General features: G+C 45.4%; 1 protein-coding gene and 1 non-coding gene across 2 annotated transcripts in view; one reads left to right on the top strand and one right to left on the bottom strand.

Moving 5' to 3' along the window:
* The first annotated feature begins 1452 nt into the window (after positions 1–1452).
* MTMR12 (myotubularin related protein 12) overlaps positions 1453–19687 on the top strand; it is an 87346-nt gene continuing 69111 nt past the window's right edge. The window contains exon 1 of the mRNA XM_025389388.1: positions 1453–1704. Coding sequence (XP_025245173.1) covers positions 1624–1704 — 81 coding nt within the window. The 5' untranslated portion in view covers positions 1453–1623. The remainder of the gene's footprint in view (positions 1705–19687) is intronic.
* Positions 4709–4815, bottom strand: LOC112627158. The gene has a single exon (XR_003120028.1). It is a non-coding gene; the product is annotated as a U6 spliceosomal RNA (small nuclear RNA).

Genomic DNA, 19687 nt, shown 5'->3' with positions numbered 1-19687 from the left:
GCGTGAGTCACCATTTGTCTCATTTTTGTTTACATTTAATTTTTTTTTTTTGAATTTTTTTTTTTTTTTTTTTTTTGAGACGGAGTCTCGCTCTGTCTCTCTGTCGCCTAGGCTGGAGTGCAGTGGCCGGATCTCAGCTCACTGTAAGCTCTGTCTCCTGGGTTTATGCCATTCTCCTACCTCAGCCTCCCGAGCAGCTGGGACTACAGGCGCCTGCCACCTCGCCCGGCTAGGTTTTTGTATTTTTTAGTAGAGACGGGGTTTCATCGGGTTAGCCAGGATGGTCTCTATCTCCTGACCTCGTGATCCGCCCGCCTCGGCCTCCCAAAGTGCTGGGATTACAGACTTGAGCCACCGCGCCCGGCCTCATTTTTGTTTACATTTAAAATAATAAACCTTGAGGTCGGGCGCGGTGGCTCACGCCTGTAATTTCAGCCCTTCGGGAGGCCGAAGCGGGTGGATCATCTGAAGTCAGGAGTTTGAGACCAGCCTGGCCAACATGGTGAAACGCCCGTCTCTATTAAAAATACAAAAATTAGCAGCCAGGCGCGGTGGCTCACGTCTCTAGTATTAACACTTTGGGAGGCCGAGACGGGCGGATCACGAGGTTAGGGGTTTGAGACCAGCCTGGCAAACATGGTGAAACCCCGTCTCTACTAAAAATACAAAAATTAGCCGGGTGTGATTATAGGCGCCTATAATCCCAGCTACTCGGGAGGCTGAGGCAGGAGAATCGCTTGAACCCGGGAGGCGGAGGTTGCAGCGAGCCTATACTACGCCATTGCACTCCAACCTAGGCGACAGAACGACCAAAGAAAGAAAAAAATTAGCTGGATGTAGTGGCGGGAGCCTGTAATCCCAGCTACCCGGGAGGCTGAGGCAAGAGAATCGCTTGAACCCGGAAGGCGGAGGTTGCAATGAGCCGAGATCGCGCCATTGCACTCCAGCCTAGGCGACAAGAGCAAAACTCCGTCTCAAAAGTAAATAATAATAAAATAAAATAAAAAACCTTGAACGTCATCGATGTAAGTTGGGAACTCCTATAGCAAGATTCCACACAACCCATTTTTTGACGTTTTATTCCAAAGACACAAGCAAGAGGAAGAAAACGACTGCCGTGAACCACTGCTAACGACAACTTGGTGACTGCACGATCATTGGACGACAGTTATATCCTCGCCACCCAATCGTCGGAAAGTCCGGAGAGAAACCTCTCTGGATTGGTTAGAGGAAACATCTCTCCAAACTCACTCAAGAAGGGGTTGGGCGCGGGGGTTCGGCCGGCAACGCCTCTGGCCAGTCAGAGAAAGCATGAGGGCGGGCTTTGCCGCAGGAAGGTGTTGAATCTCGGCGGGTCAGACCCTCCTGCGGGAGGGTGGGCGTGGCCTCCAGCAGCGGTCTCCTGGCTCTGTGGGCCAGAGCGCGGGGTGGGCGGGGCCCACGGGCCTGGGCGGGGCGAGCGGTGTCAGCGGCGGAGCCGGATGCGGGCGGCACCGCGGCGGTCGCGGCCCTGGGGATGGGCGGAGCCCCAGCCGCTAGTGCTGGTGGCCGCCGCTGCTGCCCCAGCTGGAGCCCGAGCCGCCACCTCTGCGTCCGCGCGGCGCTGCTTCCCAGGGCGGCGGTATGCTGGGGAAAGGAGTAGTCGGCGGTGGCGGCGGCACCAAGGCCCCCAAGCCCTCCTTCGTGTCGTACGTACGCCCTGAGGTGAGGGGGCGCCGCGCAGGCGGGGCGTGGGGCAGGGGCGGCCCGGGAGAGGGGCGCCGGGAGCCCCTTCCCTGCCGCGGGGAGTGCCGCGGAGCGCTTCCTGCCCTTGTGCCGGGCGATGGGGCAGCCAGGCGGGCTGAGGCCGCAGGGGCGCGCTGGGGCCTCCACGCGGGCCAGAGTGGGGACCCTGGCGCAGGCAGGCAGGTGCCCGAGCGCAGGGCCTGGCCGCTGGAGGCTGGTGGAGGGGCCCGAGCCGAGAAGGGATTGCGGCCCGGAACGCCCCTGGGGATTCTGGCCAGGACCTGGGGTTGTGGGCACTGCTGGGAGGGGTAGGGCCAGGGGTCGGAGCCCCTAACGGGGCCTGCTCGGAGCCCGCGTGGGTCCGTCCTGCCTCTGGACTTTCTCAGTGAGCCCGGAGCCCGCCGGCCTCCGCTGCCGGCCTCTGAGTGCCTCGGGTGCCGCTGGCGGGATGTCTTGCACCTACGTCCGCCTCCCGTCAGCTCTGCGAGGAGAAACGGGGGTCGGCCTGGCCTCGGCCAGTCTCTGCCTCTCGCTTGGGAATTCTCCGATGTCGCTTCTTTCTCCTCATCCCCTCACCATCATCCTTTCCACCCACTTCTTACTGTTCTGAATCTTCAGGTCAAGAAGTTTGTTCATTCATTCAGATAATACTTCTTGAGCTCCTACTATGTGTCAGGCACTAAGTGCTTGTGATAGACATCAGTGAACAAGACAGAGATCTCTGCTCTCCTGGAACTTATTTGAGGGGGAGAGGAGAAACAGGGTGAATTATAGATATTTAAGTAAATTATACTGTGTAGTAGGAGGCGATAAATATCGTGGTAAAGGAAAGAAATCTTTTTCCTCCGCGCAAAGGTGGCATTTGAGCCGAGACTTGAAGATGTGAGGGGTCTGAGAGAAGAGTCATCCAGGTAGAGAGAACAGCCCCCGGGAAGGTTGTGAGGTGGGAGTGTGTCTGAAGGGTTGGCAGAGCGTCAAGGAAGCCAGCATGGCAGAGGCCCATGGACAAGGGGGACAGTCCTAGGAGAGGAGGTTAGAGAGATCAGAACTTGTAGGCCTTGCTCAGGGCATCTTGAGTAATAGTTCTTAATCCAAATGCCTAATGAGATGCCTTCTCATTTTGGATCTGTGAAGGTTTTTTTCTGCTCTTCTCTCCAGCAGAAGTGCAGAATCACCGCCAAATTTGTTGCAGATGTCTTCCCACCTCTGTAATGCAGAAGCACATGGGCTGTGGATGAGAGATCTGATCAGGGACTGCTTCTGTAAGACCACCTGGGGCCTGAGGCATTTGCATATGTATCTTTAAATTCAAGATATGTGTGTTTTCTCCAGGGGAGAGTGCTCTTAAAATTGGTCTTATTTTTAGTCCTAGTTGTAAAATACAAACCATTTCCTCTGTTAGCACTTGACGTGGAGTCAGGGTCATCTTACAGTTTCAGCAGGCTTCCCTTGTAGTATCACATGTAAATAATATGGTCAGTTTCTCTCTGTGTCTTTTTAAAACATTTAAAATTAAAAAAAATTTTTGTGGGTATAGTAGGTGTATATATTTAATGGAATACATGAACTATTTGGGCTGGGTGTGGTGGCTGACACCTGTAATCCCAGCACTTTGGGTGGCTGAGGTGTGTGGATCACCTGAGGTCAGAAGTTCGAGACCAGCCTGGCCAACATGGTGAAACCCCGAAATTAGCCAGACGTGGTGGTGCACACCTGTAATCCCAGTTACTTGGGAGGCTGAGGCAGGAGAATCGCTTGAACGCAGGAGGCGGAGGCTGCAGTGAGCTGAGATCACACCACTGCACTACAGCTTGGGCGACAGAGTAAGACTCCATCTCAAAAAAAAAAAAAAGAAAAGAAATCTTTGGATACAGGCATATAATGCATGAATGGAGTATCCATCACTGCAAGCATTTATCCTTCCTTTGTGTTACACACTATCCAATTATACTCTTTAAGTTATTGTAAAATATAAAATAAATTATTGTTGACTGTAGTCACCCTGTTGTGCTGTCACTTACTAGATCTTATTCTAACTGTTTTTTTTGTACCCATTAAACATCCCCACTTTCCCCTTCCTAGCATTTGGTAACCATCGTTCTGCTATCTCCATGAGTTCAATTGTTTTAATTTTTAGCTCCCACAAATAAGTGAGGACATGCAAAGTTTGTCTTTCTCTGCCTGAGGTAGTTCACTTAACATAATGACCTCCATTTCTATTCATTGTTGCAAATGACAGGATCTTATTCTTTTTTATGGCTGAATAGTACTCCCTTGTGTATATGTACCACATTTTCTTCATCTATTCATTTGTTGATGATGGACACTTTGGTTACTTCCAAATCTTGGCTATGGTGAATAGTGTTGTAATAAACATGGGAGTGCAGATTTCTCTTCCATATACTGATTTCCTTTCTTTGTTTCTTCCTTCCTTTTTTAGAGACGGGATCTTGCTTTGTTGCTTAGGTTGAAGTACAGTGGCATGGTCACAGCTCACTGTAGCCTCCACCTCCTGTACTCAAGCGATTTTCCCAGGTAGCTGGGACTACAGGTGCATGCCAGAGCACCTGGCTAATTTTAAAATTTTTAGTAGAGGTGATGTCTTGCTGTCTTGCCCGCCTGGGGGAACTCCTGCTGCTCTCAAACTCCTGGGCTCAAGCAATCCTTCTGCCTCAGCCTCCCAAAGTGCTGGGATTGTAGGCGTAAGCCACCACGCCTGGCCCTGATTTCCTTTCTTTTGGGTGTATACCTAGCAGTGGGCTTGCCGGATCATATGCTAGCTGTATTTTTAGTTTTTGAGGAACCTCCATACTGTTCTCCACAGTGGTTGTATTGATTTACGTTCCTACCAACAGTGTATGAGGGTTCCCTTCTCTCCACGCCCTTACCAGCGTTCGTTATTGCTTATCTTTTGGATATAAGCCATTTTAACTGGGATAAAATGATATCTCATAATTTTTTTTTTAACATTTAAAGATTTGTTAAAAATATGAAGTGCTTCATGAATTTGCATGTCATCATTGCACAGGGGCCATGCTAATCTTCTCTGTGTCCTTCCAATTTTAGTATATGTGATGCCGAAGTGAGCACTCATTGTAATTTTGATTTGCGTTTCTCTGGTGATCAATGATGTTAAGCACATTTTCATATACCTTTTTTGGCCATTTGTATATCTTCTTTTGAGAAATGTGTATTCAGATCTTTTGTCCATTTTTAAGTGGATTATTAGATTTTTTCCTATTGAGTTGTTTGAGCTTCTTACATATTCTTGTTAATAATCCCCTGTCAGATAGACAGTTTATAAATATTTTCTGCCATTCAGTGGGTTATCTCTTCATTTTGTTGGTAGTTTCCTTTGCTGTGCAGAAGCTTTTTAACTTGATGTGATCCCATTTGTTCATTTTTGCTTTGATTGCCTATCATTGTCGGGTATTCTTTGTGTCTTTTTTTTGATAGAGCCCTGGTTGAAGTGCAACTGATCCTTAAACTTTTCAGTGAAGTTAAATTACAAGTGGAAAGTCTTCTGAAATGTGGCCAGAGTTCAAGAATGTTCAAATTCTTCATCCACCAAGTGCACATGTTGTAATTAGACATGTTTCCCTCTTTGCCTACAGTGCCTGATACATTTCCTTTGAGGGATAATTAGGGAAGGGGAGTGGTTCAGCTCCAAAATAAGCCTGAAGTGGTCACATTTTTCAGATCCTTGTAGTTGGCAGTTTTGTTTTCTTGCATTAAAATAATGCTGTGCAGACACTATGTCTCTTTGTTGTAGTCTGACTCTAAACATGTTTTGTAACGGAGGATAAGGCTCTGCCCTAAATTGTGGATGGTTTTTTAAAAGATAAGGGTTAAGGGTAAGGCCGGGCATGGTGGCTCACGCCTGTAATCCCAGCACTTTGGGAGGCCTAGGTGGGTGGATCACGAGGCCAGGAGATCGAGACTATCCTGGCCAACATGGTGAAACCCCATCTCTACTAAAAATACAAAAATTAGCTGGACGTGGTGGTGCGTGCCTGTAGTTAGTCCCAGCTACTCAGGAGGCTGAGGCAGGAGAATCGCTTGAACCCGGGAGGCAGAGGTTGCAGTGAGCCAAGATTGCACCACTGCATTTCAGCGACAGAGTGAGACTCCATCTCAAAAAAAAAAAAAAAAAGATAAGGGTAGGAAGGGGTGAGAAGGCAATGTATTTTTAAGTATATAGATTTTGCCAGGTAATCATATGATGGGAAATGCAGGTGAGCAGCATCAAGGCATGGCTTATGTGCTTCTGAGAGCCCTGGGTCTGGTAACTTTCTCTTGGCTTACCCAGTGGGAGGAGTTCCTCAGGACACTTTTCTGAACTGTCCTCTCCTATTTCTACCCTGCTTTCCCTCATGTTGCCTTTCTCTGAACTGCCTTGGTGTATGTCATGCTGTTGCTTATTTCTTTTTTCTTTTTTTCTTTTTTTCTTTTTTTGAGATGGAGCCTTATTCTGTCACCCAGGCTGGAGTGTAGTGGCATGCTCTTGGCTCACTGCAACCTCCGCTTCCCAGGTTCAGGCAATTCTCCTGCCTCAGCCTCCCAAGTAGCTGGGACTACAGGCGCGCACTACCACGCGTGGCTAATTTTTGTATTTTTAGTAGAGATAGGGTTTCACCATATTGGCCAGGCTGATCTCGAACTCCTGACCTTGTGATACACCTGCCTCGGCCTCCCAGAGTGCTGGGATTACAGGCGTGAGCCACCCCGCCCGGCCAACTGTTGCTTATTTCTTTGTCTGGGTTTTGGTAGCTGGGAAATCTCAGTTTCTTAGACACCTGTTGCTGGTGGATGACTGAGCTGCCAGAACAACCTTTACACCTTATGATGTAATGATACCTGTACCTGGTGATAAGCTTGTTCTTGGCTGATGAGATAGGTTCAGCAGTGGTGACCTTCAGTATGCTAGAGAATCTGTCGAGAGTCAGCACTTTGTGTTAGAAACAAAAGTGCTTAACTGGATAAAGTATTTTAAGATTATGCTTTTAAACATGGTGAGCTTATTTTTTTTTCCTTGTGATCAGAAAGGACTGGCATCGGACAGCATAAAATGAGGACTGGTAGTTAACTCTGACTTTTAAAATTGGATTGCTGCCAGAGTAAAATGGATTCTTCTATCCTTGATTATTCTAAATCAGTGAATGTGACAGTTAAAACCTTAAACCATAATTTAGGACCTTTGATTATGTTTTGAAAACTCTGCTCAGAGGGTTACAAATTGGTAAAGCTAGTTAAGTGGGCAGCTGATGGCTCTGAAAGTTGAGATGAACAAGAGGGAGGGATCTGGGGCCATCTTGATGGTACCTGATGACTGATACCTAAAAACATCACAGTACCCCCACTCCAGCCCAGCTCCAGACACAGGGTGCAAAGGATGTTGTTGCCTCTGGGGGACCTGCTGGGTGCTGAGCTCTGCTCTAGGGAGGGATATGGTTATCGTTTGGGCACCAAATCCATCTTTCTTGTTAAATAAAACACCTGTTTGAATTATTTCAGAAGCCATAAGCATTCTTTGTAGAAAAATAAGGTACAGGTAAGCAAAAACATTTTTTAAAGAAAGATTATAAACAACTAGGAGTGTATTCTGTACACTTTAAGCAGATATATGGGTAGGTATATATATATTTTTTAATCAAATTGGGATTAATATTGCTGATCATATTTTGTAATCTGCCTTTTTCACCAAAAATGTGTATTGTAAACATCTTTCCATGTCAGTTGCTATCCCACAATGGCATTTAAAATTAGAGCTTTGAAACTGGCCAGGCAAAATTTAGCTTTCAGAGGGTGGTTGTACTTGTACCCATTTTGTGGATTTTCCAGATAGGGCTAAAATGTACTTTCTAAGAGTTTAGGTCAGTGTTTGACCTGAATGAACTAATAATAGTTAATGGGCACTTATTTGTGGATTTTTAGCTTTGGAAGAGAATTTAAAGATAATATACTCTGCCTCCATTATACTCACCCTCCATTATACAGATGTGGAAACTGAGGCCCTGTAAAGTTTAATATCTTACCCACAGTTACAGTGTTATTGCAGAACAGAGATAAAAACTCTCTCCTAATAGCCAGCAGTGCCAGTACTAAACAAGGGTCGCAGGAGCTCAGGAATGGTTTTATATAGATGTGGGAAGAAAAGTCAAGAGAGATGAAGATTGAGAAGAGTAAAAAAATATATATATGGTGTTAATAGCTATTTTTTTATTTTTTCACTTATCCCTCAGGAAAAAATGCATTCTGTTGCCTAGTTCTTATTTAAGGCCATTTCTTTTGGTCAGGAGAAGTGAATATATGATCCTGTAGTCTTCCCAGAGATATGACTGTGGGTATATACAAAATAAAAATGAATAATTACTAGTATTTATTAGGTACTTCTGGGTTCCAGGAACTATGCATATCTCATTTTCCCCTTTCAGCAAGTTTCATGAAGGGAATATTACTATTACCCGTCTTTTTTGTTTTTAGATATGGAAACAGACTCAGAGAAGTTAAGTACTTTGTTTAAGGTCATGGAGTATGTGCCAGGATTTAAACTAGAGCAGTCTGACCTCGGGGCCCATTCTGTTATCCTTACATTTATGAACGTAAGGAATATTACTAGTGAAACATGCTTATATCATGAGTAGCCTTTGCACACTAGAGTCGTTCCTTAGTAGTGTTCTCTAGTAGCAATTTCTTTTTTGGCTATTGCTAGATTGTCAACCAGGTAACTGCCAAACAGATACAGGGATCTCTTGGTGGTTTTCGTCTCTAGAGCTGGTGTTTTCGAAAGATATAATTAATTTAGTTCAGCACATATTTACTCAGCACTTGCGGTATCCCAGATTTTTTATTTTATTATTATTATTTTTTGAGACAGAGTTTTGCTCTTGTTGCCCAGGCTGGAGTGCAATGGCGCAATCTCAACTCACCACAACCTCTGCCTCCCGGTTTCCAGCGATTCTCCTGCCTCAGCCTCCTGAGTAGCTGGGATTAGAGGCATGTGCCACCACGCCCTGCTGATTTTGTATTTTTAGTAGAGACAGGGTTTCTCCATCTTGGTCAGGCTGGTCTCGAACTCCGGACCTCAGATGATCCACCTGCCTTGGCCTCCCAAAGTGCTGGGATTACAGGCATGAGCCACTGCACCCGGCCGTGGTATCCCAGATATTGTTCTAGGTATTGAGTGGGGATACATCAATTTACAGAACAGATGAAATTATTGGGATGATTTTTGTTGGACCACTAACTTTGATGTCTGGCAGATAGATGATAATAAGAAGAGATTAACTTGTCTTAAACAGATCTCCTGCCTTAGTCCTAGCAGGAAAAATAACTTCAAAAACAAAGTCTAGATCCTTTGCCTTCTCTTTTTAGGAATTCATTACCTGGCCGGGAGTGGTGACTTATGCGTAATCCCATCACTTTGGGAGGCCGAGGCGGGTGGATCACAAGGTCAGCAGTTTGAGACCAGCCTGGCCAATACAGTGAAACCCTGTCTCTACTAAAAATACAGAAATTAGCCAGGCGTGGTGGCAGACACCTGTAATCCCAGCTACTCAGGAGGCCGAGGCAGGAGAATTGCTTGAACCCAGGAGGCGGAGATTGCAGTGAGCTGAGATCATGCCATTGCATTCCAGCCTGGGCTACAGAGCAAGACTCCGTCTCAGGAAAAAAAAAAAAAAAAGAATTCATAACCTTTTCTCCATTCTCAACTAATTTTTTTAAATCTTCCAGAACTCACCCAGCTAATTTCTTAATTGCAGAATTTTCTCCTTGAGCTTGGATGTCATTGGTAGGCCATCAGAAGACATTAAAAGTCCCTCCTGAAATGGTCACTTTCTTAGCTGTGGCTTTAGCCTGATGATCTGTCCAAAGCTTCCGCTTTTTCTCTCCTGCCTGTGCTTCCTGCAGCATCTCCCTGAGTCTTATCCAACACCACACAATTTCTGCAGATGGAGCCTCAGAAAGCATCATGAGGCTCTGTCAAGCAGCACTTCCTGCAGCCTGATCAAACAGCTTCCACATGGACAGCCACTGTCTAAGAGCAGATACTTCTGCACCCTACTTCCAGCTCGAACGTTAAAATCAGGGCTGCCATCAGAATTTCAGGCTGTGGGGTCTCCATATTTAGAAGTTTAAAGTTCTGGATCTTTCTCTAAACATCCTCAACAGGATGTTGGATGTTCTTCCGTATTAAACCACCCTATGTGATGGTATGCTTTAGAGAAAATTCCAGTGTCATAGGGGCTAAAAAACTTTCTATTGCTACAAAAAAATGTATACCTTATTATGATAAAGACAATATAGTAAAGTGCAGAGTTTGGAAGTTAGAAAAATGAAAGTGCCAATGATGGTACCTTAACCAAAGCAATGATTCCATTTTTAAGTATGTCTGTGTTCGTGAGTGTGCACCTCATATGGCTGCATTTCTTTTCTTTCTTTTTTTTTTTTTTTTGGAGACGGAGTCTCACTCTGTTGCCCAGGCTGGAGTGTAATGGCGTGATCTTGGCTCACTGCAATGTCTACCTCCTGGGTTCAAGCGATTCTCCTGCCTTAGCCTCCTGAGTAGCTGGGACTACAGGCATGCACCACCACATCTGGCTAATTTTTGCATTTTTAGTAGAGATGGGGTTTTACCGTCTTAGTCAGGATGGTCTTGATCTCCTGACCTCGTGATCCGCCCACCTCAACTCCCAAAGTGCTGGAATTACAGGCATGAGCTACTGCGCCCGGCCTATGGTTGCATTTGTAATTGTGTAAAAATTTATAGCCTACATGTGGTTGTCATGTGTGAAGATGTTATGCTTGATCCATATTGGTAGATTATATAGGTTAAGTTGTTTTTCTAGTAAATACGCACTCTTAGTTTCTCATCAAGTTGTGCTTGTGACTTCTGATTTGTTTTTTTTTTTTTTTTTTTTTTTTGGGATGACAAAGAGGGCAGTGGGTTTGCAGCCATTGATAAGAGAACATGCAGGTTCTGAAAAGGGCTCAAGCTGAGATGTTGGCTTTGTTAGGATGATGCCCATAGTTGCCGCCTGTGGGGGCCTACATGAGGTTTATAAAAAAGCAGCAGTAGACATCCCTGGTAGATGGAGTTTTGATCAACTACAAATTCAGCAACATTGATAAGCCAAAGTTGTCTCAGCCTAGCACCCTGAGTTTATTCTCACTGAATCAAGTTTATGATGGATGAGTGCTATGTAAAAATGTCTTGTAAACTTTCAAAATGAATCATTTGAAGTAAACCTCTTGAGATTGAACTGAAATACTTCTTTTAACCTCTAATCCCCTGTTGGCTTTAGGAGGAAGAATAGGGGAGGTGGATATAGAGAGGGATTCTGGGAGGGAGTACAGTGCTGGGAGAGATGGAAAGGCACCAGGGCCTCACCCTTCCTTTAGTCTCCTTTGCTTAGCTCCTGTATTGCAACTCTAAGGAAAGCAAGAGCTTGTCAGTAGCTCTTCATACTAGCTGTAATGCCAGTTCCTTTAAGCTTCCTTATGTTTCTACCTCGAAAATGGGAATAATGATATGTCCATGTTATATAATAGACATGTATGAACATTTATTAATATCAGATGCCATTATGCATGTAAAGCCCTTAGTACAGGATACTTAGCATGTAGTTAACCTTTAAGAGATGTGGGTCGTTATTGTTGTTACTCAGAAGTTTCGTCAGAGCCACTTGGATGGTTTCAGAAAGTTCTTAATCATTAATCTTAAGAGTGCATAAATCTCTCCCAGCTAAGGTATTAATAAAAGGGGAGTATTTTGTTGTGATTGTTGCCATGTTGTCATGCCAGGAATGACAGGAAAGTTCACTGTGTGGTAACTCTTTCTTTTTTTTTTTTTTTTTTTGAGGCGGAGTCTCGCTCTGTCGCCCAGGCTGGAGTGCAGTGGCGCGATCTCGGCTCACTGCAAGCTCCGCCTCCCGGGTTTACGCCATTCTCCTGCCTCAGCCTCCTGAGTAGCTGGGACTACAGGCGCCGCCACTACGCCCGGCTAATTTTTTGTATTTTTAGTAGAGACGGGGTTTCACTGTGTTAGCCAGGATGGTCTCGATCTCCTGACCTCGTGATCTGCCCGTCTCGGCCTCCCAAAGTGCTGGGATTACAGGCTTGAGCCACCGCGCCCGGCCACACTGTGTGGTAACTCTTTCTTAGAAAATTTTTCACTATCAAAGTTTCTTTTCCTTGTTCCTTTATACATTTGCAAAAGATTTGGTTATATTTAAAATTCCAACCTAATGAGAAGATTTAGTTGTTGACTTTTTTCATTATTAACATTTGGCTTTTGACATTTTGCTAGTTTCATTGTGTGGAGTTATTTTTCTTCCCTCTTCCCTAATTTTTTTTTTTTTTTTTAAGACGGAGTCTTGCTGTGTCGCCTGGTCTGGAGTGCAATGGTGCAATCTTGACTCACTGCGACCTCCACCTCCTGGGTTCAAGTGATTCTTCTGCCTTAGCCTCCCGAGTAGCTGGGATTACAGACTCGTGCCACCAAGCCCAGCTAATTTTTGTATTTTTAGTAGAGATAGGGTTTCACCATGTTGGTCAGGCTGGGCTCGAACTTCTGACCTTGTGATTCACCTGCCTTGGCCTCCCAAAGTACAGGGATTACAGGCGCGAGCCACTGTACCCAGCCCCTGTTTCCTAATTTCTAATGGTCTCTCTTCAAAGGTTCAATTTTGTCCATTTATCACATCTCTTTAGTGGTTCATTTAAGATATGAGTAAATCCGACCGGGCACGGTGGCTCGCACCTGTAATCTCAGCACTTTGGGAGGCCGAGGTGGGTGGATCTCGAGGTCAGGAGATCAAGACCATCCTGGCTAACACAGTGAAACCCCGTCTCTACTAAAGAATACAGAAAATTAGCCGGGCGTGGTGGCAAGCGCCTATAGTCCCAGCTACTCAGGAGGTTGAGGCAGGAGAATGGCGTGAACCCCGGAGGCGGAGGTTACAGTGAGCCAAGATTGTGCCACTGCACTCCAGCCTGGGCAACAGAGCAAGACTCCGTCTCAAAAAAAAAGAAAAAAAAAGATATGAGTAAATCAAATCAAATAAAATCATAACTAGCATAAATAAAATCAAATTGTCTCTGAAACTAATACTCTTATGTATTTCAAAGGCAGTTGTAAAACCATGCTGTTTTGATTTCACATTTAAATACTTTTCCTAAAATAATAGCCATTGCTTTTCCCTCTCATACCCTGTCCTTCATTTCCTGTAGATCTGGCTGGTGCACAGGCTTTCAGAGGTGGCATGTGAAACCTCAGTTGTTCTGGGAAGGGAGGGATTTCAGCCGTAAGATAGGGCTTATGTATGAGTGGGGGCAAGGGAAGCCCTGGCCACAATGATGAAATATGTTGAAGATGACCTTCGTCTTGTGACAGATTGCCAGCTTCTGTTTCAGACGATGTTTTTTGTTTTTGTTTTTGTTTGCTTTTGCTGAGAGTTTTGTTTTTGTTTTTTGTTTATTTTTTTGAGATGGAGTCTGCTCTGTCATCCAGGCTGGAGTGCTGTGGCACAGTCTCCACCTCCCAGTTGCAAGCGATTTTTGTGTTGTCTCAGCCTCCTGAGTAGCTAGGGTTACAGGCGTGCACCACCATGCCCGGCTAATTTTTGTATTTTTAGTGGAGACAGGGTTTCGCCATGTTGGCCAGACTGGTCTCAAACTCCTGATCCACCTACCTTGGCCTCCCAAAGTGCTGGGATTACAGGCATGAGCCACCGCGCCTGGCCTTTGCTAAGACTATTGAAGTACTTGAAAATACTTGAAGTGAATGAGCCCTGTTTTTCAAATAAAAAAATCTGTGTTCCTCCAAACATAAAATTGAATCTCTTGAGATTAACTTCCCAATGTGTCCCTGTACTTGGGAGCAGTAATGATTCTCTTTCACTCTTGGTCTCCCCATGAATATTTGCTTCCTGTCTATGCAAACCACTGGGAATAGCAGTTTCCCTAGGGGGTCAGTCAGTCTGTAGTATTGGGTATCTTGTTAGTTAAAGAGAAGAATGTGGGACCCAGATCCCAGGGATGAGTGTTTGGCATCAGCAGGTATGCTGTTTTATCTCTGAGGGATTCCTGGGCTGGCCTCAGTGTTTATACTTTGTGCCTTCTCCTTTGATGCCCCAGTGTATTCTCTTGGCCCCTCTTTTTCTCACTCTTTACCTACCTACTTACCTGTCATCTGTCTGCAGCCCCCAGCTTGCCTAGTTTAGCTTCAAGATTGCCCTACAAATCTCTCTTTTTTTTTTTTTTTTTGAGATGGAGTCTTGCTCTGTTACCCAGGCTACAGTGCAGTGGCAAGATCTCAGCTCACTGCATACTCCACCTCCCAGGCTCAGGTGATTCTCCTGCCTCAGCCTCCTGAGTAGCTGGGACTACAGGCGCCCACCACCACACTTGGCTAATTTTTGTGTTTTTAGTAGAGACGGGGTTTCACCATGTTAGCCAAGCTAATCTTGAACTTCTGACCTCAGGTGATCTGCCTGTCTCGGCCTCTCAAAGTGCTGGGATTACAGGTGTGAGCCACTGTGCCTGGCCCCTACAAATCTCTTTCTGCAGCTTTATGTTCTGGAGAAGAGAAGTGGCTGCTTTTTCCCTTTTTGTTTTAATGGTCACTTTCTGCTACCTGCTGAATAAAGATGATCCATGCTAAAAGGGTGACAGGAAGAACCTGGTGTACCTATAAGTAGTACCCAAGGAGTGCAGTAAGTATGGCAGATGCAATCTGGGTAGCAGACAGAGAAGGGATATGGGAGCTCTGGGGTGCATGAGAAAGGCCCTCAGTGTGGTGTGGTGTGGCTGTCCTGTCTGGTCTTGTTACAGAGGAGCAGCTGAGGAATAAACCAACCGCAATAGGAGTTTGAGGATGGGAACAAGGTGCATTGTGGAAGAGACTTTGATTTTGGAAAGTTCTGATCCAGACTCAGCCACTTGATGGTGACCTTAGACATGTAACTTTGCCTATCTGAGGCTTCCTTTTCTTATCTGTAACATGTATAGGTGTCTTCCCTGCAGGCTTATTTTGAGGATGAGAAAAAACAAACCATATAAACCCAGCTAAGGACCTGACACGTGGCAGATACTCAACAATGGCTAGATGCTTTTATTATTAATAACTTGAACTGGAAGATTTGTTATTTAAGCAACATTTTTATGTAGCTACCATTTGCTAAGCACTATTAAAATTAGGAATGCAGAGAAACAGTCTGTGCACTCAGGAGCTTCACGTTCTGCTGGGGAGATGGCTGGGGTTCTCTGCACAGAAGTTGGAGCTGCCTACTTACGAGGGAGGCATGCCCAGGTGCTCTGGGGGCACAGAGCAAGACCCACTGCAGAACATGAGGCAGCATCCGCTCTTATGCAAAAGCTGTGTAGGTCTTGGAAAGGTCGACATTAAAGTGAGATTTGGTGTGGGGAGGAGGGGAATAATGTAGCAGGCAGGCAAGAGGGGTGTGAAAGGCTCATAGCTGTGTTGGGACTGGGTGGCATCTTTCCCCATCCCTTGTGTAAGGTGTGTGCACACGTGTGTGACGGTGAGAGAGAAGTCTTGAGGAATAGAATCCAAGGGGCGCTGCTAGGACCTGCAGGAGTATCCCCAAGACTCTATGAGGATTCCTTCTTTCTGTGACATGCTGCTGTACCATAGATCAGTCTGGCCCTTAGTGAGCCTGTGGGCACCTCTCATCTGTCTCTGGTTCCTCTTGCCTTCTTCCTGCTCCAAGCCTTTTAACTTCTCCCAGCTCTTCCCCTAACTTAATGTTTATAGAGCAGTTTTGGAGGCGGTGGTAGTAGGGGAGACACAGATGGCAATGCCATGTGTCTTTGCAGCTGCTGTCAGTCACATCCGTTAGCTTAAATCATAAAGCAGTGACAGCCCCATAACTGCCACCTGACACCTTTTTTCTGGCACTTGCACATATCCCAACACAACAATCTTTACTTTCAGTATAATGAGGTAGTTAAGAGCATGGCGGCGGGCACGCCTGTAATCCCAGCACTCTGGGAAGCCAAGGTGGGCGGATCACAAGGTCAGGAGATCGAGACCATCCTGGCTAATACAGTGAAACCCTGTCTATACTAAAAAATACAAGAAATTAGCCGGGCATAGTGGTGGGTGCCTGTAGTCCCAGCTACGCAGGAGGCTGAGGCAGGAGAACGGTGTGAACCTGGGAGGTGGAGCTTGCAGTAAGCAGAGATGGTGCCACTGCACTCCAGCACTCCAGCCTGGGTGACAGAGCAAAACTCCGTCTCAAAAAAAAAAAAAAAAAAAGCATGACTTTGGTGTCACACAGAGCTTTGCTACTTGCTAATGGTGAATTTGGGCCGGGTGTTTAACTTCTCTGAGCCCCAGTTTTCTGATCTGTGAAATGGGAATAAAATAAAAGTATCTAGCCCATAAGGTTGCTGTTAGTCTTAAGTGATGCAATCTGTGGAAAGCTGTTTACACAGTACCTGGCATGTAGTGAATATTTATTAAATGTTATTTAGTTGCTATTATTCCTCACCACCCCAGAAGCTGCAGCTGTGTGTGTGTGTATGTGTGTGTGTGTTTTCACTTTCATGTGTGTGTTCTTTGGGCCACCAGTGCAGGTCCTGATTGTGGCAAGACTTGACCTCATTTCCTTCCAGCATTGTTCTTCCCCAGCACTCTTAAGTGTGTGTCTGGAGCCAGGCATGCTGTCCCTCTTATAGGACTGTGCCGTACCCACCATGGGTACATTTACAGTCTACCTAGAGGACCTCCCTTCCTGCACAGTTTTCTTTTTCAGTGAATTGTTTCATGGACTTCCTTTCTGTCCTGTAACAGTATCTTCATCTGTCTCAAGGGCTTCTAGGAGGACTTGGGGTTTGGGCAGTATGTTAAGTCCAGAGCTTAATGCCTGCGGTTCAGCTTGGCTTCCCTCTCCTTTCAAGTGAGCCTTCCCAGCTTCTGCCAACAGCACCCTTCTTTCCCTAGTCACTCATATGCCAAACCAGTCACAGCCCCCACTGTGCCCTTTGTGGGGCCCTCTGTGGTGATCTCTCTGTATTTCCATGGCCACCTTCTGTCTAGCATTTCCTGGTGCCTGCAACCACCTACCACAAGAGCTTGACTGGCCGTTCCACTTCCCACTGCTCCCCATCTGCACCACCCCCAGAGGCCCACACACCACAGCCAGCCTTCTGCTGAATGCGGCCTTCATGGTGTCATCTTCCCATTTAAGAGCCCTCCACACTCCTTGCCCCTTCCACTGATCCAAATCCTAACCAGCTTTCAAGGTGCAGCCAAGATCCTGCCTGCTTCTGGTTCTGTTGAAGGAGCATTAGCTTGGATTTGGGAGGCCCCTGGCTCTAGCCATTTCTTTTCTGTGTGACCTTTTGCTTCCTGAGGCAGGTCCTTATCCCATCAAGCTTGCCGACCCCCTCTGGGAATGGTTCACAGATAATAAGAGAACCAAACTAGTTAGCTGTTTGGTGAGATCAGGTCTGTGGGGTCTGAGGCTTATATTGGTGTTTGGGTCTTAACATTTATTTTCTAATGTTAGTTTTAATTAATTAATTAATTTATTTATTAGGGAGAGTTTAATGAGGTGTTGGGATTGTTTAAAGGCCTAGCGAATGCCTGGTGAGAGTGATCCTTGCTAAGAATCATAAATGAGTAATGCTTTCACTGTGCTTCAAGAAATGATGAGCTGTCAAAACAGAGTGAAGAATTTAGTTTGCATCTTAATGAGCAGATACTCTCTTCCTTAAAACAAAAATAAAAACAAAAAACCCTGAGGTCAGGAAAAAATCTGTGTCTAAATATGAAGAAAATGATTTAGAATGGCCAAATGAATAAGTATTTCTTAGCTGTTGGTAATGAATTGTCCAAGGTCATTGCTTGTTCCCCTGCCCTGGAGACTTGTTACAACTCAAAGGACATTTGTAGGTATTACTTTGTAATAGGAAAAAAGTTGAAGATTTGTGGTTGCCTAGGGTTAGGGGTACAATGTAAACAGAGGGATTAAGTGGGGAATAACAGGTCAGCTTTGGTATGAGGTGCTTTGCCTTAGAATATTCCTTTCGGGATGATGAAAATGAGCTAAAATTGATTGTGGTGATGATTGTACAACTCTGAATGTACTGAATACCATTTCAATACTTTATATTGTTAAACATCATATTAAATACTTTGGTGAATTATATGGTTGGTAAATTGCATCTTTTTTTTTTTTTTTTTTAAAGAGACAATGTTTCCCTCTGTCACCCAGGCTGGAGTGCAGTAACATGATCATAGGTCACTGGAACCTTCAACACCTGGGCTCAAGGGATCCTCCCACCTCAGCCTCCTGAGTAGCTGAATCTACAGGCACATGTCATTGTCCCTAAGTTTTTTTTTTTTTGGTAGGGACAGGGTTTCACTATGTTGCCCAGGCTAGTCTCAAACTCATGGCCTCAAGCAATCCCCACTCCTCCACCACCTCACCCTCCCAAAGTACTGGGATTACAGGCAAAGTGTAAATCGCCATGCCCAGCCAATTATACCATTTTTTTCCTTTCTTTTTTTGGAGACAAGATCTTGCTCCGTTGCCCAGACTGTAATGCAGTGGTGTGATCTCAGCTCACTCCAGCCGCAACCTTCCTACCTTAGCCCTCCAAGTAGCTGGAACTACAGGTACACACACCACGCCCAGGTAGTTTTGTTCATTTTTTGTAGAAACAAGGTCTCACTATGTTACCCAGGCTGATCTCGAACTCCTGGGCTCAAGAGATCCTCCTGCCCTCGGCCTCCCAAAATGTTGAGATTACAGACGTTAGCCACTGTGTCTGACCTCAATTATATCTTAATAACTTTTTTTTTTTTTGAGACAGTCTTACCTCGTCGCCCAGGCTGGAGTGCAATGGCGTGATCTCAGCTAACTGCAATCTCTGCCTCCTGGGTTCAAGCAATTCTCCTGCCTCAGCCTCCCCAGTAGCTGGGATTACAAGCGTGTGCCACCATGCCCGGCTAAATTTTTTTGTATTTTTAGTAGAGACGGGGTTTCACCATATTGGCCAGGCTGGTCTCGAACTCCAGACCTCAGGTGATCTTCCTGACTTGGCCTCCCAAAATGCTGGGATTACAGGAATGAGCCACCATGCCCGTCCTTAATAAAGCTTTTACAAAGACAGAGTTTAAAGTTCAAAAGTACTAAGCCTGGTGTCAGAACTGATACTGAGTTCTGGCGTTACCATCTATTTAGTTCTGTGAACCTGGGTTTATTATTTAAACCCTTAGCACTTCATTGGCTGTATCTGTAAAGTGGGGATGAAAATACCATACAGATTGTTGTCAAGATGAGTGACATAGGACATTGAAAGTGGACATAGTAAGCTCCAATGACATATTTTTATGTATTTAATTTAGGCATATATCATTGTGGATAATAGATGCTTAGTCTGAAATGTTTTGTGGAGTTTCCAAGTAGCCCTCTGAAATGAATACAGGTTGAGTATTTCTAATCTGAAAATCCAAAATCCATTCCTTTTGAGTGTCATGTTTGGATTAAGAATATTCAACCTGTATGTTTTAGGACTGAGAACTGATTTGCATAATGCGTAAACAGCAGAATACTGAAAGACCAGGTACCTATTTGGGTTTGTGTATGTGGTTTGTTACCTTGAGACCAGACGTTGCAAGATAGCCTCTTACTGCATGTCTGCCTCCCTGGCTTCAGATGCTGTTCTCTTGGTTTGTTGTCAGAGTAATTGTTGCTTGTAACTGCCAAAAGTACATAGCTAGTGGAATAGAGCTGTGGTCAGCAGCAAAGCTGCCTCCTGTCATGCTTTCAGAAGCATGGGGAATGAGCCTGCTAGTCTGGCCTGCTTGGAGGGAGCCAAGCCCTCTGGCCAGGAGTGGGGTACCAGCAGCCCTGGGAATCAGCTTCAGGAAACAAATCCTGTTTTGGTTTTTAGCTTCCTGCGGCTGGATAGTGGATGGATCCATTCA

Source organism: Theropithecus gelada, chromosome 6 (assembly GCF_003255815.1).
Source record: "Theropithecus gelada isolate Dixy chromosome 6, Tgel_1.0, whole genome shotgun sequence".
Classification (NCBI taxonomy): Eukaryota; Metazoa; Chordata; class Mammalia; order Primates; family Cercopithecidae; genus Theropithecus; species Theropithecus gelada.
This window is presented reverse-complemented; position numbering and strand designations above follow the sequence as displayed.